The sequence below is a fragment of the Ceratotherium simum genome, chromosome 38 (assembly GCF_057802395.1).
Source record: "Ceratotherium simum simum isolate JZ-2026a chromosome 38, ASM5780239v1, whole genome shotgun sequence".
NCBI lineage: Eukaryota > Metazoa > Chordata > Mammalia > Perissodactyla > Rhinocerotidae > Ceratotherium > Ceratotherium simum.
In genome coordinates, this window is record NC_141937.1 from 240,865 (window position 1) to 264,663 (window position 23,799).

General features: G+C 46.4%; 1 protein-coding gene across 8 annotated transcripts in view; it reads right to left on the minus strand.

The window, feature by feature from the left end:
* The window catches only part of FAM120B (family with sequence similarity 120 member B), a 96,524-nt gene that overhangs the window by 14,242 nt on the left and 58,483 nt on the right, over positions 1-23,799 (minus strand). For 7 of the 8 annotated variants that reach the window (XM_087424982.1, XM_087424984.1, XM_087424980.1 and 4 more), the window contains 3 exons: positions 13,860-14,066; positions 12,037-12,145; positions 7,869-7,961 (listed from right to left, as the gene is read on the minus strand). In XM_087424982.1, coding sequence (XP_087281108.1) covers positions 7,869-7,961; positions 12,037-12,145; positions 13,860-14,066 — 409 coding nt within the window. The other variant, XM_087424985.1, reaches the window with a different exon arrangement.

A 23,799-nucleotide genomic window follows, 5' to 3' on the forward strand; every position in this document is an offset into this window, starting at 1 on the left:
TCTAAGTGACCAGAACATAAGAGGTAAAACATGCTTTTCTAGGCCTGGCACCCAGTCTGACAAACATTCCTAAGGGTTCCAAATATTTCCTGAAATTCAAGGTGGTCGTGTGGGTAATGAGAAGGGGAGGCCCTGTACCTGGAGGGAGAGAGCGTTTCTGTGTGGAGTTCACAACAGGCAGACCTGAGAGTTGTTCTCAGACTGTGTGCATCCCGGAGCCACGGGAGAGACCCGTTTCCCACAGTAGTTATTTGATAAGGATGCAAGAAAAACAGACGTCTCACTGCTCTCTTTGCTGCACATTCACTTAATGGACAGGATCAGCTATCCTGGACCTATACTGTTAGTGCTGCTGACAAGGGACACCACAAGCCCCGAGTGCCTGCCCTTCTGTGGCACTGGCTGTCCACAGGTGTTTCTGCAATAGCCAGTTGTCACTGCCTCTGTCTGGGTCACATGAACTACAAATTAATTTTGGTTGTTTGGCATTTTATCTATATCTGTGAATGGAGTTCTAAAACTACGTATGCCAGAAATGAGATGTGTACTAACATAGTTACAGGTGTACGCACTGAATTTAAAAGAAAAATGCTGGGGACATTACCGAAAGCTTGCCATAATGTCCTGCCTGTGGTGAGCCAGGCCTCCATCAAGTCCACCACGGCCCCGTGGACCAGCTCAGATCACTCAACATCTAACAGACATGTAGGCAGTCTGTGTTCATCCATCCTTCATTCACTGAGTCACTGATTCGGTGAGTCCACGAGTATTTACCTGGTTCCTACAATATGCACTTGATGTTTGGCAGTGGGATCTAGACTGAGCATAAACAGGGAATAGAAAAGTGGGGGTGTATGACAGGGACAGGCAGGCCCAGAACTCAAGAACCAAGTCCTGGAGAAAGAGAGGTCACCTGTACTGTAGGGAGGAGAAGGGGTCACCCCACAGCACAGGGAGGAGAGGGGATCACTCCAGAGCACAGGGAGGAGAGGGGGTCACTCCAGAGCACAGGGAGGAGAGGGGGTCACCCCACAGTGCAGGGAGGAGAGGGGGTCACCCCACAGCGCAGGGAGGAGAGAGGCTCACTCCACAGTGCAGGGAGGAGAGGAGGTCACCCCAGAGCGCAGGGAGGAGTGGGGGTCACCCGTAGTGCAGGGAGGAGAGGGGGTCACCCCACAGCACAGGGAGGAGAGGGGGTCACCCCACAGCGCAGGGAGAAGAGGGGGTCACCCCACAGCACAGGGAGGAAAGAGGGTCACCCCACGGCACAGGGAGGTGAGGGGCTCACCCCACGGCACAGGGAGGTGAGGGGCTCACCCCACGGCACAGGGAGGTGAGGGGCTCACCCCACGGCACAGGGAGGTGAGGGGCTCACCCCACGGCACAGGGAGGTGAGGGGCTCACCCCACGGCACAGGGAGGTGAGGGGCTCACCCCACGGCACAGGGAGGTGAGGGGCTCACCCCACGGCACAGGGAGGTGAGGGGGTCACCCGTAGCGCAGGGAGAAGAGGGGGTCACCCCACAGCACAGGGAGGAGAGGGGGTCACCCCACAGCACAGGGAGGTGAGGGGGTCACCCAGTAGTGCAGGGAGGAGAGAGCACCCAGGTAGGGAGATGAGCATGCTTCAGGGGGCCTCTACTCTGCTCACTGCTATGCTTGAGACTGAGCTGGACGGAAGGACTCAGGAAATCAGAAGGAGGTTCACCAAACATGCAGTGAGCTTGCTGGCACGACAGCTGTTGTTGAGTCTTCACTACAGAGTTCGGATTTTTCCCACAACTAGCATGTACAATACTGTTACGAGCACAAAGCAGTCAGAAAATATGTGGGCCAGCTAAAAAGTGTTTCTTGTTCCCACAGCAGCTCAGACCCATCTCATCAGCCCAAGTTGTTGGCAAAGCCTAGCCTTGGGCTCCTGCGGTGACACCCCATCCCTCCCTCTGCCTCAGATCCAGTCACTTTGTAGAACCACTCCTTCTGGGCACTTGACACCCTGCCAGACCAAACAAGGAGCCCCAGCTCCTCCAGCCCCCTCCCCGTCCTGGCCAGCCCTGTCCTCAGAGCCTCTTGCACACCAGAGTCACCAGCTGCTTACCTACACTCGGTCCAGACCCAGTGGGACACCACTGCCACCAGACTCCCACTAGGCTCAATGTCCAGTTCTCTTCATCCTGCTGCATCTGACTTGCTCACCCTCAAACTTGTATCCATCCCACTGCTTTCTTTTCACCTACCCCAATTATCAAGAGCATACGACCTGAAGATCTCTCAGCCTGACTTCAACCTGCTACAAGGACCACTCACACACACACGTAGGACAGGTGAAAACAGGCGGCCTACGCTTCTGCAAGGCCAGCAGTGACTCAACTCCGACAGGACCATGTTTGTGACCCAAGGGATCTGTTGTAGTGTCACACAGGATCTCGAGAGTAAGACTTCTCCTCCCTGGCCAGGCAACTAGGGCTGAGGATGAATATTTACTCTTCTGCCCTAAGAAAAGTAACTCTATTTTTTAAATTTGCATGAGGAGAAATTTCCAGACATAAATATTCTCTGCCAACAGAATATGAAGAAACTTAACTCTGTTCACTATAGAGCCAAGGAAAATAGGTTCTCCTTCTCCAATTTAAAGGTGTTCCTATAATCTTTGCCATCACATGAAAGTAAAGAATAAGCTTTCATGACATTTCTTCCTTGGCACTGGCCTGCACGTAGAGAAAACTTTCACAGGTTGACGGCGACGCACTGGGGAGGAACTGGTGTTGAAGTGGACGGCTCCTCGTGGGGTAGGTAAATGAGGGCCGAAATTACTGAGGCCAACCTACATACCAGGCTGTAGTCTGTTTGCTTGCTTTTTTAATTTTATTTTTAAAAAACAGCCTTACCAAGGGGTAACTGACATTGTTTGCTTTTTAATAGGAAAAACTCTAAGAAAACAGCTAACTTTTAAATGTTAGGAGAAACACGAGAATTAATGCCAGGAAAGTAACACTGAAAATGCTCTGGAACAAGATTTAGGAAAAGACAATGAGAAGCTCCACTCAACACTAAGGACATGAATACTTCCTCTCCCGTCCTCACAATGGCACCGCGGCACAGCCGGGCACCCATGTCGGAAATCGGTGGACAGGTCTGGAGACTCCGCCATTTGCTAAGGTCCTTGGTAAGTGGTGGATCCAGGATTTGAGACAGCGTCTGCCTGTCAGAACCCACTGTAGCAGACTACCTCTGGAAAAAAGTGAAATAAGTAAAGAAAGCCTAGAATGCTTACTATTGTAAGAGGCTTCAAATTCAAGGACCAAACAGGTCCAGCTCCACCTGGCTTGGGGCAAGATTAGGCATGTTCTTGACAGTATGTCCATAAATGACAATCTCCCTCTTCTACTCTTGAGGGTTACTATTCCACCATGAAAAAGAATCCAAGAACCACAGACTCAGAGCCAGGACACTGAGGGCTCCCCAGACCGGACGCCTGATGACGAGGCTGAGCAGCAAAGATAAGGGAGTTCAGGGGACACAGCCCATCGGTGGATGGCCTGGAAGCACAAATGCATGCGTGTGGGCCATTTGCTCCACTACAGGCATGTGTGAGAACCACATGCCACAGTCTACCAGTGGAACTCGTGGCCTCTCTCCCACCCCTCCGCCCAGGCTTAACCTGGAGCCCTCACCTCTCTGACTTTGTTTTATCTTGTCTTTCCCAACTTCCCAAGACACAGTGGGCAGGAAAGGGGACAAGCCCGAACCAAAGAGGGTGAACAGAGGTCCCCGTTTCCTACCACACCAGGCCATGTGCAGGACACTGTCGGCAGGAAACTGGCCGGGAGAGGTGCTTGCTAGGGGCAGCCTTTCTCATCTGCTTGGGGGAAGCACAGAGAAGATCCTGGAAGGGAAGGACTAATGCACGGCCCACTGTGCCAGGCTGCCTGAAACACACCACCAGGTCTTCCCTCATCCTCACCTTGCTTTCCTGGGTTGGGTGGGTGCATGTTGATCCTTACCTGGAGGGGCCAGGGCCTTGAGTGCCTGACACCTAAATTTTAATGGTGGCCAGGTATCCAGGGTCCTGCTGCTGAAACATACCTAGGATGAGATATCTGGAAGGATGGGGCTGGGACCCTCGCTTCACTCCAAGCCTATCAACATTTGTACTTCAAGCATGGTATTGGCACCTAAATTCAAACTGTGTTAGTATTACAAAATATGTTTCCTCACAGCTTTACATTCAATGTCTGTAGGTTTTGAGCACTTTCGGTGACAGTCTGTGACTAAGGGAACATCTATCCAGAATGTGACTTCTCATCCCCTCTCCTGATACCACCCTGGTCAAGCCACCACGCAGTGTCTCCTTTGGAGTACATTCCAGAATTGTTACAGAGCCCTGAGGCCCTAGGAGGTCTGCTCCTCCTGCTGCCTGTGTGACCTCACTTCCTACTGCCTTCCCTCACAGGCTGCTTCCAGCCACACAGGTCTCAGGCTGCCCCTGCATTAGTGTCATTCCTTCAGCAGGACGTTTCCCCAGGTGCTGGATGGCTGCTCCCTCCTCTCATCAGGCCTTTGCTTAAAGAGCCCCTTGTCAGAGGGATCTTCTCAGACCCTCATTTAAAACAGCAGAGAAGGGGCAAGAGACAGGGAGGAAGGGGCTCCAGGACAGGGCATTTTGAATACATGTCTACTCAGGCAAGGGAAACAAAAGGAAAAATAAATGGGGGACTATATCAGATTAAAAAGCTTCTGCATGGCAAAGGAAACCATCAACAAACGAAAAGGCAACCCACCAACTAGGAGAAAATATTTGCAAATCATATACCCCACAAGGGGTTAATTTCTAAAATACATAAAGAACTCATACAACTCAAACACAAAAAAATGTATAACCTGATCAAAAAATGGGCAGAGGATAGGAACATTTTTCCAAAGAAGATAAACACATAGCCAACAGGCACATGAAAAGATGTTCAATTCCACTAATTATTAGAGAAATGTAAATCAAAACTACAATGAGATATCACCTCAGGCCCATCAGAATGGCTATAATTAACAAGACAAGAAATAACAAGTGTTGGAGAGGATATGGAGAAAAGGGAACCCTCCTACACTGCTGGTGGGAATGCAACCTGGTGCAGCCACTATGGAAAACAGTATGGAGATTTCTCAAAAATTAAAAATAGAAATACTCAAGCCAGCCCTAAGGGCCTAGCGGTTAAAGTTCAGCGCGCTCCACTTTGGCAGCCCGGGTTTGTTTCTCAGGCGTGGAACCATACCACTCATCTGTTAGTAGCCATGCTGTAGTGGTAGCTCACATAGAACTAGAAGGACTTACAACTAGAATATACAACTATGTACTGGGGCTTTGGGGAGGGGGAAAAAAAAGAGAGAGGAAGGTTGGCAACAGATGTTAGGGTGAATTTTCTCCAGCAAAAAAAAAAAAAAAGGAAGAAAGAAAACACAACCTACAGCTTCAAAAAAAATAAAGAAATACCAAATGATCCAGCTATCCCACTACTGGGTATTTATCGAAAGAACATGAAATCAACAATTTAAAGAGATTTATGCATCCCTATGTTCATCGCAGCATTATTCACAACAGCCAAGATGGAAGCAACCCAAGTGCCCATTAATGGATGAATGGATAAAGAAGATGTGGTATATACATGCAATGGAATACTACTCAGCCATAAAAAAGACAAAATTGTGCCATTTGCCACAACATGGATAGACCCTGAGGGTATTATAAATGAGCAAAATAAGCCAGACAATAAAAGACAAATATGGTATCATTTCACTCATATGTGGAAGATAAACAAACACATAGATATGGATAACAGATTCATGGTTACCAGAGGGGAAGCGGGTGGGGGAAGGTTGAAAGAGGTAGAGGGGCACATATGTATGGTGATGGATGGAAACTAGACTATTGGTGGTGAACACGATGCAGTCTATATAGGAACTGAACTATAATAATTTACAACTGAAATTTACACAGTTACAAGCCAATATGACCTCAATAAAATAAAAAATTTTTAAAAATGATACTATACCATATGAACTGTTCCAGACCATAAAAATAAAAATTTAAAGCTCCTCAAAAAAAAAAAAAATGCAGAGAGGGAGGGAGAGAGTGTGTGGGAGAGAAAGTGTAGGCTCCCCCTTCTCAGGACTATGTGCGTTTGTGTAGATTCTTCCTTCTCTCAGAAATACCTTCACCCTGGTTCACTTGAGGAAGGCCTGTTATCCTTAAAGAGTTAGAAATTCTGCCCTCTTCCCAAGCAGCCCCAAGCAACCTCACTGCCCCAATACAGGTGGACAGGTCTGACGGACGAGAGCCGAGCAGGCACTTGTGTCCACGGCTGTCGGACCCCAGCACACCGCTGAGCCCCCAGGGCAGGCATGGCGTTTGCTACATACAGGATCCTTAGGGCCACATAGTGACTGTTGGGCCCGCAGTCAATGTAGCACTTGAAAAGAAGGGGAGAACAAAGTCTGTCGAATGTCACACTTTTGAACACTCACTCACCGCAGTGGTAGCGATTCTACAGCACTGGGTGTCATCATAGACAGCAGTGTCCTTCTAAATTAAAAGCAATCTCAAATATACTTGAAATAATGGAAAGAAGATATTTGCCCTCATCTCAGTCACACAGCACTAGCATAAATATTCAGATGGTTTAGTCGGCAATGAAGTGGAAGTAATCCTTAAGCTTATACTGGACTAGAGATCCCAAGAGGGTGGAATGTTACTAAATGTGTTCAACAGACCACCTGCTGGCTTCAGATGACAGCGGGTGGCAGGATTTGGCAAAGACTGCAGGTTAAGCTGGCTCAAAGGAACATCTAAAGCGATTGTAAATCCAAATTTATGGAGCTTTTCTCTCTCCCCCAGGGATGGGCATTTCAAAAATATTCATCATAAACTTTGGTCTACAACTGAACCACACAGTGGACTCCGAACATTTGCTGAATGTGCAGATTCTACCGAGAAAGGAAGGAAAGAATGCGGTCCTCCACCAGGCGACGCACCAGGCTGAGCTAGAGCACACACAGCCTCAACTCAGATGCCCACCCAGCAACGTCACCAGTGACGGCAGACAATGGCTGCTCGCAGAGAGGCAAACCCAGAAACACTGATTCGGTTAATGACCAAGACTTGCTGTGCTTTAGGCAATAATTTGAGCAATATGTGAAATCTCCATACATTTTATAGGTTGCAAAAGTTAAAAAAAATAAAGTTAAAGGTGTGTTTGCATTTGAAAGGATAAAATTATAAATCTTACGTAATTTAAAACTTTACACAGTTTTGGCTCTCAAAACTGTAAGGAATTTGAGTTTAAATACTGATATGAAGTTTTCTATGTATCTAAAGCTACACTAAATTCTGCTCTGTGCATTAAAACCAGATATCTGTATTACATACATAAGAAGTAAAAGGTTGGTTTTATTTCTTAGATCACACTGTAAGGCTCTTACATATATAAGCCAAGTCACGGGAAATATCAAAATGCTACTCTTGGTAGAATGCTTTTCGTGTTATGTTTTTATTGGAAGGATGTATGTGCATGTAACATTTACAAGTGACTTCCTTTGAGTAAATTATAAAAACTGAGTCTTGAACAGATGAATGAATTGATAGAAAATAAAGTGGCAACGAGCAGAGACAGCCCGGCATTGAGCATGGAAATTATTTGCCTCTAGTTCACTAAGAATGGAATTAGATATATGAGTACATTTATCCGTTTATTTACTTGTAAATATACAACCTATTTCCAAAACAGATAGAAGGCATCTTCAGCACTGTGCAGTGCTATAAGAGCACCACACAAGCAGCTCTGCTGCAGGTGCCCCGGCCTGCGGCTGCCGGCCTCTTACCTGGTCCCTGGTCTCTGCAGTGCTGTCCTTGGCCAGACCGGCTGCGCCCAGAGCTCGTCCTGTGGGAGCCCGATCCCTCTCTTCCCCACTTCCCTGTGGGGACACGTAATCAGCACATTAGCAAGCTACCAGAAGCCTAACCCCAAATGACATGCTATGTTTAAGCAAGGTGGCACCAGCTTGGCAGTTTTCAAACTTCTGGTGTCCTTAAATTGCAGGGAAAGCCCATGAAAAATGCAGATTTAGGGGCCGCAGTGCCAGAGGTGGCTGGGTGGTGGGAGCTGGAGCTCTGCATTTAGGCATTTCCCCAGGACAACCTGTGTTGGTGATGAGAGGAGTGGACTCAAAGACACTGGTCCAGAGCAAGGGCTTTCTGCTAGATTCCCTTCAAAGCAGGGCCCTCAGTAGGGACTCTGATGGATTCTGCCTCCCTGGGGCAGTGGGGCCAGACGCGGCTCTGCCTGACAGCCAGAGGCCCAGGCCCCATCCCACTGGCCACCAGCAGTGCTTCCTCACCAAAGCCGCCACCACCAGCATTCAGGGCTCTGGGCGAGCAACGCTCCTGGGACTTCATGAGCCAGACCAAGGTGTTCTCTCCTCCCACTTCTCCACAAACCTAATTCACAAAATTTCTTACTCTAAAATTTCCTCTCCTAAATTCCTAAACTCTGACACCTTCTACCATTTATCTCTACTAGAATTTAACACTAGAAGATCTAAGCACATATGTAAATGTGATTTTTTTTGATATCTTGCTATTTCACGGTGCTCCACAAAGAAAGAAAGCCAAGGCTGCCCCATGCTATGCCACAGGCTCGAGCCAGCACTCTAAAGACACAGGAAAATTTCCACTAGCTGGTCCGCCCGTGTGACCCCTGCTCTGGACGTGCATACTCTTGCCCGGCTGTGGACAGGGAGGCTGTCTGCAGTGCACAGGGGCTAAGTATTCCAGGGAGGAGGAGACAGCAAAGCCCGCTGTGTGCAAGCTGCAGCGCCACCTGACTGACGTGTGCAGGCATGTGACTGCCCCGGCTACTCCGACACCGTCCCCAGGACTGACCACTGCTTGGCAGCCATCTTCCTTGGGTGCCTAGGCAAGGCCTCCACTTCCTTATCTTCACTTTCCTACACTGGTGGCAGAGATGCTTTTCTAAAAGCATCCTTCTGATCACGTCACTTCAAAATCCATCAAAAGCTCTCCACTTTGCTGTGGACACCACAGCCACGACTCATCAGCCTCCCTCCCGTGGTCTAGTCCCTACTCACCTTCCCAGCCTTTCTCCTGTTCCCGTTGGATTTACCCAATCTCACTACCGACAATCTTTCAGAAACCAGACTTTTCTGCTGTCGCCTCAGCACCTTTCTTCTGCAATATCCCTTTATCCACTACAACCCCAAATTTCATGAGGCCCTCAAGCCCTTGCTTGGGTGCCACTTCCTGCATTACCATTTCCGTGACCCAGCCAGATGACGGCGGCCCTTTCCTCTGTGGGTCCTGTGTGGGGTGCAGGCCAAGCTCCTATTGTACTGGGACAGTAAACACATCTGCACTCATCTTTCAGCTTTGATGCTGGACCAGAACCAAGATGCATGATGCTACCTGGTTCATCTCCAGCACTGAGAGCCCAAGTGGGGGAACTTGGAGCTCAGGGATAGAGGTAAAGAAGCAATCTCTCGGGGCCATAGCACCTGTGCCCGGCACCCTGAGCAGTTCAGATCACTCGATGTTCTAAGCAGTTGTGGTTCACAGCAGTCAGCTGGGGGCCAGGTGTAAACACAAGGGGAGTGGGTGGCTGCCCACAGCCTCACTGTACAGCCTGCGTGGCCAGGAGAGGTCGAGTTCTGGAGACCTGCCGTGTCTTCACAGCCCTTCTGAGCACGGAGACGTGGGCACAGAGACTACTGAACTCTGGGCTGGGGGTCAAGAGGCTCGGGGACTCCAGTCCAAGTTCTGCCATCAAGAACCTGCTCAATGTCGGGCAAGTCACATGGGCCTTGGTTTTCCTCCTGCAAACCGAGGGGGGTGAACCATAGAACCACAAGTTGTATTTGTTAAGAAAACGACTGTGAGGACAAAGAAAGGAACCACTTCTAAATCACGTAAATTGACTCATCATCATAGCTCTTGAAATAGTTTTCCTCGTTAACTTAGAATAATATGACAGGGTCACCAAATTTTGCTCATCTGTATGCACCTTCATTAGAAAGCAGTCAAATACAGTTTCCTGAAAGGATGAGAAGTATCTGCACCGCAGCATTAAACCAAAATGCATGGCATGCGTGAAACCACAGGCCACCTTCAGGGCTCAGGATGAACTGGTCACATACACAGTCCTCTTAAGCCTGAGCACCTGCCCTCTGAAATGCAGAGAGAGGTTTAGGCATTCAGATCCCGGCACTACCGCTAGCTTAAAAGAGCCTGCTTTCTGCCATCTGCACATTTGTGCCGCCCCGTCACTGCTCTCCCCCAATCCCACTGGCGATGGGAATCCTGCAGCACTGTGCTGCAGGGCAGGCTGCTGGAGTGACAGGCTGCCAACCAGTTCAGGGAACAGGCAAAGTTGAGAGAATGTTGCACATTTATTTTGCAAGGAATAAACTTTTGCTTTGGGGTCTCCAGTTCTGCCTGTCTACATCTGGTCGGAGAAAGTTAAACGATGGAGACAAGGATAGGGCAGGAGGGATTCTGTTCCTCCTGGGAAATGGAAGAAAGAGCCGTTCTCATGCCTGGAAGTCCCTTTACTTGCCCCAGGTGAGCTCCTTCAGTCGACCCACACATGGCTCCTGGTAGGAGCTGGACATGTCCCAACGTGATCTACTGACCTTGAGACATAAAGCCTCTCAGAACGAAATCTGCAAAGCTGACGCCAAGCAGACCTCCTGAAGATAGTCTGGTGAGTAGGAATCTGGGGTGGGTTCTCTTATTCCATCGAGAAAAAAATGGGGTTACTACTGTTAACAGGTAGAGATCCTAACCCGATGAGGACATGATATAATAGTTAAAATAAGCTCAGTAAAAAAATAAGCTAATAAATAAGATGTCCAACTTCACTGATAAACAAGGAAACATCCAATCAGCGAGATACACTTTTTTTTTTGTGAGGAAGATTAGCCCTGAGCTAACACCTGATGCCAATTTTTCTCTTTTTTTTTTTTTTGCTGAGGAAGATTGGCCCTGGGCTAACATCTGTGCCCATCTTCCTCTACTTTATATGGGACTCCGCCACAGCATGGCTTGACAAGCGATGCGACGGTCCACACCTGGGATCCGAACCCTGGGCCGCTGTGGCAGAGCACGCACACTTAACCACTATGGCACTGGGCCGGCCTCAAGATACACTTTTTCATCTATCAAATCACTGAAGAAAAAAAACTTTTCAATGCTGTCAAGGGTGCCATGAAACAGAAACTCTTAGTCATGGCTGGTGAAGGGATGAAGTGATAAAACGTTTTTAGGAAACAAGTTGGTACCATTTATCTAAGACTCAATTACATTTTGATCTATAATTCTGTAAACTACAGCATACAGAAGCATTATGTATAATGAGGAAAAATGGAAGCACCCTCAGAGCTCCAAGGGACCGTGAAGCAAACAAGGCACATGTCATGGGGGTCTGTAGTCAATCTCGAGGAGGAGCCTTATCATCCTGACTATGCTGTAAGTTAAGTGTTAAGTGGAAAAGCAGGACACAGAATTGCAGAGTACAATCACAGTCAGATAAAACCACAGAAAAACAATGCAAAGATACCTTATCCATCAGCATGTGTTATCTTTAGGTAACAGAATTAAAGGTTACTTATATTTCCTTTTTAATTATTTCCTTTATATTCTAAATTTTTCTAATATACTTTTATTATGAGAAAAAAAAATAAACTCAAACTTTTATCAAATAAACAGACATTACCCAAGCAGCGTCTGTACTTCAGGGAATCCTGGAAAGGAGGTTATGCACCCAGAGAAGAGTTCTTAACTATGCACTTAACAAATGAACCCTCTGAAAAATTTTTTTCCTAATGGGACCAGAATTTAAACCACTGGATAGCACCCTATCATTTTAACTTTGTTTTCTTTTCCAATTTCAACAGTCTCTTCTTGGCATTCTTTACTGATAAGCCACACAAGGCAGTTAGGGTCTAGCCTGGTGGAAACTGAGTAACTGATGCTCACCTGAGTGGTGTGAATGCCAGTGCCGCCTGCTGATGATGCGTCTGTTCTCCTTCATGCAGGCCTTGCACACGATGGACTTCAGGTTGTGGAATTTGGTGAGCCGAGACTTCTGCAAACAGACCAGATCGGGTGGAGCAGTGACAGACACAGGCAGGAACTCAGGAGACACAACTGCACAGTGAAAACAGTCTCCAAGGATATGGAGCACAGCTTCCCTTCAACACTGTAACTTAACAGGAGGCTCTGAGAAAACGAATCCCTGGGAAAGGTAACATTAGCATCTGCATCTTCTCTTGTCTTCTGTAGGTTAGAGAGTCATTTCTAAAAAAGAGTCTTCAAGTTCTGTTATGACATCTAGGTCACTACCACACAACCTCACTGCAAAAAATCTATGCCTGTAATTAATGTTATTATTTCAACTCTTCCCAGTTGTAAGACATTAACCGGAACTAGCAATGTCACATAAAACAGCAGCAGATTGAGGAATGGAACACTGACTATTCTATCCTCTCTGCCTTGTTTTATTTATTTATATATTTATTTTTTGTGAGAAAGATTAGCCCTGAGCTGACAGCCGTCGCCAATCCTCCTCTTTTTGCTGAGGAACACAGGCCCTGGGCTAACATCCGTGCCCATCTTCCTCCACTTTATATGGGACGCCACCACAGAATGGCTTGACAAGTGGTGCATCGGTGTGCGCCCAGGATCCGACCTCGGGCTGCCGCAGCGGAGCGCGCGCACTTAACCGCTACACCGCCGGCCCGGCCCCTCTCTCTGCCTTGTTTTAAAGCAGAGGTGTGAACCGACAACCACTCTGTACTTTGTCACAACATTAGCTACAGAAAGACAGACCCATGCCTGGGGATTCACAGGCTGTGCCATACGTTGGCTACATGTTCACCTTTCCTCAAGTCTACAGAAACAGGCCACATCTGAGGAATATCTTCCTTGTTACTCTGCTTCTACTGTCTGTACATAACTTTGACTACTTCTAAATTCTGAACACTTAAATTCCTATGACACCCTGGGTTTTGTGTGTGTGCATGAGAAATATCAACAGCAACACAAGACCAAATGTTTTCGATCTGATGTGAAAGCTTAGAGCACTTGATCATAACAGACAATAAGCCCTTGGTCTTACGCACGCCTGTGGGTATTAAAACCCATTCCAAATGAGCTTGGCTGAGGCCTGACTTGGAAATCTTCCAGGAATCATGTAGCAATTGTACTTATAAAGCCAGAACAGCAGCCAACGTCCCCAACTGAACCGTCAACCTTCAGAGGATACTTTCAAGTAATAAATCCTCACTATTCCTATCAGATTAGTCTAATGTCTGTAGAGGCACCTCTGTAGGAAAGATTCATTCTTAATTCAAAAAGGGGAAAAGGAGCAAGAGCACTTGAAAATTAAAACGTGTTCCACTAGGTGGGACGCTCAGCAGACATTTTGGGGTCTAGAACCCCACAGAAATATTATGGCAGAAGCTATTAGATACTTTGACTCTGAAGCCTTATGCCTCCAATCATGTGTTTCTGGCTTTCTGGAATAACACAATCCTTTATCAGGAAAGCAGTAATTGGAACAATGTAACCAGCAGTTGTAATGTTTCCTGTGTAAATTTTCAAAGCCTGGGAACACGCGCCTCAGATGGGATGTTCCTGGTGAGCATGTTTGTTTTCCAAAGTAAAGTGACAGCTAGGCCAGACAGCACTGCTGACCTTTCTGACGCTCAGCCAAGGACTCTGAGTTTTCACCATGCATCTGCTCCACTGATTTCAAACCTTTTAATCATTTCTGAACGTGAAAAAAAACATGAACTCACATTTTGTTCTACAAGATCCTCCACAGTATATCCTTTTTCAGATTGCAGGTACTTCTGATGAAAAAGCTTCCCATCAAATACATTCCAGGGCATGAAATCACTCATCCTCCAGGGGAAGCCGCACGCGCTGTTGACCAACACTAGAGTGGTGAGGCCGCGGACCAGGAGCGAGCCAAGCTGCACGGCTCTGGGGTCGACGTAATCAAGCTGCGGAAACCAGACACACAGAGAATGTAAAAAAGGAGCTGCGCACCTGTGGGAAACAGACACAGTGGTCTCGGCTCTGCACGGTAACTCTAGTCACAACAGATGCTGCCAACACAACCACGGCTGCACTGACTAGCCCAACTTCCTGAGCTCCGCTGAACACGAGAGGGAAAGAGAGGGACAGCCTCGTCAGTAAGCCTGCATCTTCATTCACTCACCCACTGCTCAAACACCAGACATTCACCCAGGCCTGCTCTGTGTATAGACAACCTTTGAGCTACAGAACAGAAGGGTCCCTTCCTCACGTCAAAGCTGTCACCCACCAGAAAATGCTGTGAGATTATTCGCTTCAGGCGTACTCTCCTCTGAAAAACTTTCTTTAATAAAAAGCAAAGGCAAAGGAAGAGAAGCCAAGAGAGTATCATTTTAGATACTGATGAGTTTACTGTATTTTTAAAAATTACACTCAGTTCTAATTATAAGTATTAATTATTAAAAATATCATTTTAAATGAATACCTATTTAAGAATAAAATGGCTTACTATCTCATAGGGTTGATGGGCTGATAATTTTTACAAATTAAGAGGGTCATACCAATATAAAACATGTCTTTTTGTTGTCAAATCTACTTAGATGTCAAACATTCCTATTGTTCTTGGATGGAGACCCGCCCTAACATGCTACAGAGGGAATTCCTGCATTTGGTGAGAACCCTTACTTTGCAGAGTAAGTCATGTTTCTGGAACTCATGGCCTTGTTGACCACGCACAAGGTGACCTGACACCTAACAGTGTCCACACAATTGTGTCAGCAAGGCAAGCTCAGCTGATTCTATCCTCATCTGGTTTATATATGTTGCTCAAATTAAACAGCAGCTATTTTAAATGTTACTATATATCTAAAATAGTTCACAGAACTGGAATAAATCAGGAAAAAAGTGATGGATGTTTTATCCCCTTTATAACTAAGGTTTCACTTCACTGATTAAAATAAAAGAAACTTGATCATCTCAAGAAATTTATGATGAACTGTGATTACCCCAGAGTTCATCTAAGTGTTAATGAAAGTGTGTTTGTTGTACAGCTTTTTAAATTGTCCTGAAAACACTCCTTATTTAGGAAGAGCGACCATGGGACAGGTGCATGGGGTGAGGTTACCTGCTTGGTTAGGAATCCCTTTCCTCACTCCCGTTCCTCTACAGGAACCTCCGGTGAGGCCACTGCTGGTGGCTGCTCCTCACCACATTATTTGCTCCTTACGGTCGTTCCTGTCATCTTACTGTTCTTTAACTGCATCAAGCCTTGCACTTGTGTAACTACGCACATTGGCTAGAACTGCACTAAGCCAGCAGCCAGCAGCCATGTATGATATCTGAATTTAAGTAAAATTACATACTTAGTTTCTCAGATGCACCAGCCACATTTCAGTGCTCAGGGGCCACACGTGGCTAAGTGGCCAGCATATTGGTCAGCACAGACATGAACCCTCCCATCATGACGGAGTGCTCCGTTGGACAGCTTTAGTTTAGAACGTCCTCTTTTCTCTACCTCAGGATTCTCCTCTCTGTAAACTGCAACGGGACTCGCCTTCCTCACCCTAGCCCCGCCCGAGGTCTCATCCTGCACAGACGTGTTCACAGCCCGCCATGCAGGCTTCGTGAAGGTGAGATGATGGCACCACGAACAGCCCAGCGCGCCCCACAGCAATGCTCCTGTCAGATGGACCAGTGGGCAATCTATACCAAAACAGATGTTGCCTATTTTCTCTGAGTGTTGGGGGCAATTCCCTAATCTGGTAGGTTTTTCAGTAATGGAATCAATGTCTGTTCATTTCTCGTGTTCATCCCTTCTATACCTGTCTGTTTTAAGGTAAATTTTAAATGAAGTATACCATCCTTCAAAGCACAGATGCTATGTGTACCACTTGAATTTTCACAAAGAAATCGTTTGTGAAAAACAAAGCCAACGTTACCAGCATCACAGAAGCCCCGTGTCCCTCTCTCTTATACTCCCTGCCCTCAAAACGAAACCACTAACCAACTTCTCAAACCATAACTGGTTTTGTTTGCTTTTGAGTCTATAAAAACGAATCAGGCTATACACTTCTTTTGGTCAACACTGTCTGTGAGGTTTCCCATATTGTGAGAGCAAGTTCTTTCACTCTCTCTGCTCCGCTAGATGCCACTGTATGCCAGGGTTCTGACTCGATGCACTGGGTCTATAAACTAGTTAGGGGATAGCTGGCATCTTTAAACAGTGAGTCTTCTCCCAGCCCATGATGCAGCACATCTCTCCAGTCTGGGTCTCTCAGTAATGTTTTGTGGTTGTCAACGTAGGGATTGTAGACAACTTTGTTTTTTCCTAAGTATTTCATGTTTTCCCTTTGATGTTAGTGTAAACTTAAAAAACTGGGGGGTTACTTTTACTTGTTTAGAATACATTTGGGTTGTATATGTTGACTTTGTATCTAACCCCTGTTAAATCTGCTTATTAATTCTAATAGTTGCTCTCAGATTTGGATTTTCCACATATACAATCATGTCCTCTGTCAATAATGATGGTTCTACTTCTTTCTTTCAAGTCCTACACCTTGTATTTCTTTCTTCTGACTTCTGGCCAGGACTGCAGTTTAACAATCATGAACCAAGACACCCAGATTCACTCCCACTATAGAGGAAGAACTTTTAATATTTCACCACTAAGTGGGATTTCTGCTGTAGATTTTTGTAGATACTTTTTATTAGATTAAAGAAGTTCCCTTCTAGTCCTAGTTTTCTGACAGTTTTTACTATGAACAGGTACTGAATTTAACCACATACTTCTTCTGCATCCATTAACAAAATCATATACTTCTCCCTTATTGTGTTAATAAATCACACTTATTTTCAAATGTTAAGTCAACTTTGTATTCCAAAAATAAACCCTTGGTCATCATGTATTACCAGTTTTTATATACTGCTGGATTCAATTTGCTAATATTTTGTCTGGAAGTTTTGAACTTATTTTCATGAAACAAAATGGCCCAGAATTTTAATTTCTTATCATAGTGTTTTCCTGTGCTTCTTGATGTCTAGGAGACAGAAGATAATATTTAAAAGGATTGTGGTTACAAAATTTTTATTTCCCAGAATATGTTTAAAAGTATTTCTCAGCCATGTTTGCCTTGTGTTTTATTTTTCTAATTATAATGTAAAGTTTTAGAAAATAAACTATGCCTTTCTTGCTCAACAAGTCTGTTAAGGAAGAGGATTATACCAAATTGGCTGAAGATGTGTTGAAAACAGAGTGGAGAAAACCTGTGAAATGTTTGATGACCAAGACCAATTTCCAAATTACTTATCGAACAGAGAAAACTACTAATTTAAGCTAACTGGGGTTATATGGCAAAGCAGAACATTTTCATAGGCTGTAGGATTAAATTCTGAGGCTCTGCGGTTATCTTTCCAGCAACAGAGAAAGTCACAAGTTCTGGAATCCCAACAACTGGCATTTAGGGAACGTCCTGGGAGCCCATGTCAGAGAGGCAGAAGGCTGGCCCCAGATCTGGGCTCTGAATCACCAGTGAACACTCACCAATTCCATGTGGCTATAAGGTATGGCCTTACAAATAAAATTAATAAATAAAAGCAGCCATATTTTAGAAATAGGATTTAAGGTGCTTTGGAATAAAGACAAGGAAAAGCTGAACGCTTCCTGCTGAGGTAATGGAGTATCTGATGGGGACACAGAAACTAGAAAAACCAGTTCTAATGTCCCAAAGCCTCACAGTAAATATTTAACAGTAAACAGCTCAGCTGTGTGGTGTTTATATGCTAAGGAAGGTTCATTTACTGGGGTTTATTGGCAGTTATGTAAAGTGATACTTATATGGAACAAAACTACTATTCTTGGCAAGCCAAAACCCCTAGTCCACCTGACCTAAGTCTCAGATACTGCCTCACCAGGGCAACTGTTCTGTAAGCAGGTGGAAATCCAAGCAGGCAGAGAAAACACTGTTACGTGCATCACTGTTCACTAGTAAACAAATCAACCAAAACAAACATGAGTTTCTTTGGTCCAAAAGGCCTGGTTAGATTTCAGAGCTTCTACATGGAAGTTCTCCCTCGGTTAGGGGTCTCCTGGTTGTAGTTAGGCACCACTGTACAAAATCGCCCTCAAGGAGACTGTCCTGAGCCGTGATGGGCAGGTGGTGCACAATGAACGGGGGGCACTGGTCCAGCTTTACTCACGTCCAGCTGCTACTCAGCCTCCCTGAGTCAGGGCAGAGGAGTCCAAGGTCTTCCATGAAAGTTTGTTACAACTGTTCATGAGGGTAGAGCCCCTTTAAAATGGGGCTGACCGTTGGCTTGGCTGCACTGAGCTTAACACTGTACCCCTCGGAGACGTCTCATGTTGTACTGGCTATCTTACTTGTCCCTTCTCTTAATACTCTTCATTCTGAAAGGAAAACTTTTATTGCTGAAGAACGCTGGCTAGCACACAACCACCTGCTTGAGGCATACTCTGATCCCCAGACTCTCCCTGTCTTCAACAGGGGTATGCAAAAAGTCTAGAAAATACTTCTGGCTTGAATCAAATACTAATATTCTTCTAGCAGCTTCACCGACTTTAACTTCCAAACCTCCCATCTCTATACAGTGTTGCATCCTGTGGTGAAATGAGGTATGTGATAGTGGTTACCAGGCAGAACTCTGCTTTTGATGAAGGAGCATCCACGGGGGAAGGGTCAGCCTGGGCGGGGCACAACAAGTGTCTAAACATCAACTGTGCCACCACTGACAGGCTACCAGAGTTGCTCAAATCCTCGGGGAAGGGGAGAAGCCGTCAACAGGCCACACGTGAAGTACAGGTTGTGCTGAGGAGACAGGGTACATCTGCGTGACTCATGACAAGAACGTGTGGAGGGAGACGGTGAGATGTCGGGAAGGAAGACAGGGAGCCCTGGGTAGAGCTTTGCTCACATATCAGGGACTTGACATTGTCTGGGGGGCCCTGGAGAGCCATTTACGTTAAGTGGAAGAATAATACGACCAGACTTGTCTGACAACATTTAAGCCTCTGGGAACAGGGTGCGGGTGAAATGTGTCAGGCGAGTCACTGTGCGAGGGCTTGTCCTGTCACCAGTGCTCCCCCACCTTGCCACAGTGGTACTTTAAAGATTTTATTTATTCATTTTTTTTCCCCCCAAAGCCACAGTAGATAGTTGTATGTCACAGGTTCACATCCTTCTAGTTGCTGTACGTGGGACTCGGCCTCGCGTTGGACGGAGAAGTGGTGCCTCGGGGCGCGCCCGGGATCCGAACCCGGGCCGCCAGCATCAGAGCGCGCGCACTTAACCGCTAAGCCACGGAGCCGGCCAACAGTGGTACTTTAAAAATAGTTGTTGAATTTATATGTAAATAAATGACAGCATGTTAAAGCTGCGTGGAGAAACCTACCATTTTCTGGTCCTATCTAAGAGGCAGAAAGAAATTAAATGCAGGATATACTTAACAGCTGGTGGTTTACCGGTTAAGATCCGGAGCTCTCACTGCCATGGCCCAGGTTCATTTCCTGGTCAGGGAACCACACCACCCATCTGTCGACGGTCATACTGTGGTGGCTGCATGTTGCTGTGATGCTGAAAGCTATGCCACTGGTATTTCAAATACCAGCAGGGTCACTCATGGTGGACAGGTTTCAGTAGAGCTTCCGGACTAAGACAGACTAGGAAGAAGGACCCCACTTGCAAAAAAACTGGCCATGAAAATCCTATGAATAGCAGCAGAGCATTGTCTGATACAGCACTGGAAGGTGAGAGGATGGTGCAAAAAGACCGAGCAGGGGTTCACTCTGCTATCCACAGGGGCGCTAGGACTTGGGATCCATTCGACAGCACTAACAAATGTTTAACAAGGAATCCAGCAATACTGCATTCTGGAATCTTTTTCTTCTCATAATGCAAGGCGGCAGGGGTGGGATTATGGTGGACACTGGGACCAGTGAAAGGCACCAATAAAAACATCAAGGTCTGCATCAGGGCAATGGTTAGCCATTACACGGCTCTTGTCTTCAGCAAGAAAAACAAAAATTCCATTTCTCCTGTGCACGTTCTTATCCAATGCCATTTTTATTCTACATCTTTAATCCAGGCAAAAGTAAATTGTGTTGAGATGCATTCCTAGAATTTAAATGTACACATGCAAAGAACAAAAGGGGAAGAGGGTAAAATGAAATAAGTGAGAAACTGGCAAGAGCTGCTTGGAGCAAGACAGGAGCCGTTGTACACAGGATCTGGACTGAGGCACCAGGAGCCCTTGTATGCAGGATCTAGGCCGGCTGCAGCACCACATAACATCCCTAAGATATCCATAATACTCAGTGGAAACAAAAGCAAGTTTTCTGAACTTGCCTTGCAGAGAAATAAAATCTCCACCTGGCCAAAGACAGTGTATTGTCTCAGGTGTGCAGGTGTGCCTCTTCAGCTCTAGCTGGCATGCCCAACAACTGCAATGTTCTTACTTGCAGCCCAATGGTGAGGAGGCAGCCTTTGAACACATTTGTAATTTCCAATCTGATCCTGACATACAGCTAAGGTTCAGAACTGATGACCACAGACAACAGGAAAAACTAGTTCTCCTATATTTCTTTCTCATGGCTTATAGAAAGGACCCAAGAACAGAGAAAAGAGAAAGGGCAGCTTGGTATAAAGGCATGTAGATGTGGAAAAGCTTTATGTAAAAGAGGAGCGGCATAGACATGTACGTCTTGCGAGGTGGAGCCTCCTCCCCCCACGGTGTTGCCACCATCACTCACCACTGCAGACCCAGGTCTTTACTGCAGACCTTCCTCCAGACTCAGAGCCAGCTGAGGACGAACGTTTCCCCCTGGATAGCCCACATATGTCCTACGGCTTCAAAAACAGACTCATGAAAACGTCCACCCGTGTCTCCTCCTACCTCATCACATATCACAGCAGCACTGCCATCCTCCTACCTCATCAATATCATGGCAGCACAGCCATCTTCCTACCCCATCACATATCATGGCAGCACTTCCATCCTCCTACCTCATTGATATCATGGCAGCACTGCCATCCTCCTACCTCATCAATATCATGGCAGCACTGCCATCCTCCTACCTCATCGCATATCATGGCAGCAGTGCCATCTTCCTACCCCATCACATATCATGGCAGCACTTCCATCCTCCTACCTCATCACATATAATGGCAGTACCACCATCCTCATAGCAACCCTGGCCTGAAGGAAGGGCTACTTCAGGGACCCAAAGCCACCGTGAGACTGTACAGTTATGTCTGTAAGTGTGAAACCACAGAAAGAAGCCTGGTTTAAAAGAACAGTAACAGCTAATCTTTACAAGGAGTGTAGGAAGATCTTGCTTGCACTACTGCCCATAACCCCGTTCCTCCCTCCTTGTCCTGTCCTTTAGTCTCATAAGACATTCCACAATCAACACTCAGGGACAGGAGAGGGCAGAACCGTCATGTTCTGACTTTCAAAAGCCTACCCACCCCCCACCCCCGAACGTCAAAGACCTCAGACCTGCCACAGGTGTGAAGAGTTGGAGCAAAAGCAAGGAGACCGGACCCCGGGGGCCTCGAGGAAGGAGGAAGAGGGGACCCAGGAGTGAGAGGAATTCTGAGCCCTGTAGAAGGGCACAGAATCCTCAGGCAGTGAGTGAGCTCTGCCCCTGGCCAGCTGGAGCCCAGAGAAGACAGTTTCAGGGGTGTCTAAGTTTCACTGGCCTGGCTAGTGTGGGAGCAGCAGGGAACAGTGGGCCCCCAATGGGGGCAGGAGGGGCTGGGAGAGCCAGGTTCCCCACTGATAGAGAGGGGGCACAGAGAGCAGAACAAGGATGTCTCGGGTGCCCACTCCCACACAACCCGGGGTACAGTTCTGCCAGCCTGTGGAATGGAGTTTGAAAAATTACACTGCTATCAAAAAGAAAGGTAAAATTGAAACTATATCCTGAGATTTGTTGCTACTATAGAAACCTAAATTTTATTTGAAAGATTCTTATTCATGAACACAAAACATATCTACCAGGACTATAGCATAAAATAAGTAGAGTGATTTATATAAGTTTTCAGCAAATTGACAATTATTTGAGTACCTACAACATGCAAAGCTTCCATGGAAGTTATAAAAGACTCAATTTCCACCCCCAAGTAACTGAGGATATATTTAATTCATTCAAATAAATACTAGTTGAGTACCTGCTAAGTTGCCAGAAACTGTAGGTATTATAGGAATTACACAAAGAGGAATGAAGCCAAGGAGATGAAGGAAAGCACAAACGACAAGAGGAGGCAACAGCGTCCAGGAGCAACAAGTAGGAGACACTCGAGGAACAAGGAGGGGAATAGGGCTCTAATCCGTGTCTGGTCACACCAAAAAGGCACCACACGGCACATCTGCTTACTTGCCAAACCAGGTATTCATAGAAAGGAAAGAGATCACTTTTGGGAAGGCTTAAAGAGGAGGTGGTAAGGGCTGAGTCTTGGAGGGCCTGCGGGACAGGGAAGGGGGACAGAATCAGACCTCAGAGGGCCTGGAAGCTTGGGTTCCACTCTGTGGGTGATTTACACTTGTCCCTTCCTCAAACGCACACCCCTGCCTGCCACAGGCAAGTCAGTTGTCGGGTGTGTGGTTGGGGAGAGACCTACTGTTCTGGACTGGGGAGGGTTGGGTAGGTCGGGAGCCAGAGAACTCTCCTGAGAACTTGCAGTGAGGCGTCCCACCTGCTCAATCACTGCCCTGAAACCAACACGTGCTTACTTAACAACAAGCAGCCACCAGCCCTCTCCCAGGTGGTATGCCAAAGCTTCTGAGGATGGCTGCTGGCGCCTGGTCATCTCCTCGCCTACTGAGAACAGCTATTTTCCTTAGGATTCTCTGGGCCAGAAGAAGCTGCTCATCTAAGCACTAAAGATGGAAGCAGCAAGTGGTGTAGGGCTAAGGGCCAGCAGGGTGGCATCACTGGTCCCACAGCTCGAGGCTCACTCTCCTCACGAGAGCCGTTTCCAGTCCCCTCCTCACGCTCCTCAACTAGGTTCTCCATTTGCCACCTTTTATGAGGTTCCTTCACAAACATTCTTGCTGACCCACAGAGCTCATAGTTTCTGACCCAAGCATCAGAACGTGTAGTCGATGTATGTAACTATAATTGTGGGGACAGTGGGAAAATAAGTGAAACTAGGAGCACGCTGTCAAACCTGGGGATGGGCTTACTGTACACTTGATTCCAGGCTCACAAACCTCTCTTCCTTCCCAAAGTCACTCAAGGATGTTCTGCCTGTGGAAGCTTTGGAAAAGTGAGGAATACACGGAAGAATAACAGTGAGGAAAACATGGAAACCAGTTTCTTGCAATGGTTTTCTTGGCCCTTGTGTTTATCTCATTGGATCTGTCCGGGGAACTCATCTTCTGTGTTTATTCAACTTAAAAAGTCTAGCAAAATGTTCAATAGAGTCTATTTCTACTATTCATTCCTTCATCAACTTTTTGAGTGCCTAATAACGAAAGCATATTTCTAAATATCTCTGAATATCTATTTACACAATCTTGTATTTCTGTGGCTATTTCAGTGATTTAACCAGCAAAGGGCTTTATTTTGATGTGCTATAAAAATGTGATCTCAATATTCCTCAGAGCATTTTGATTTTATCTACAGGATTTAGTGTTTGATTCAGAAGGTGAGGATTCACCAGCAAGGACAATATTAAGTAAAGA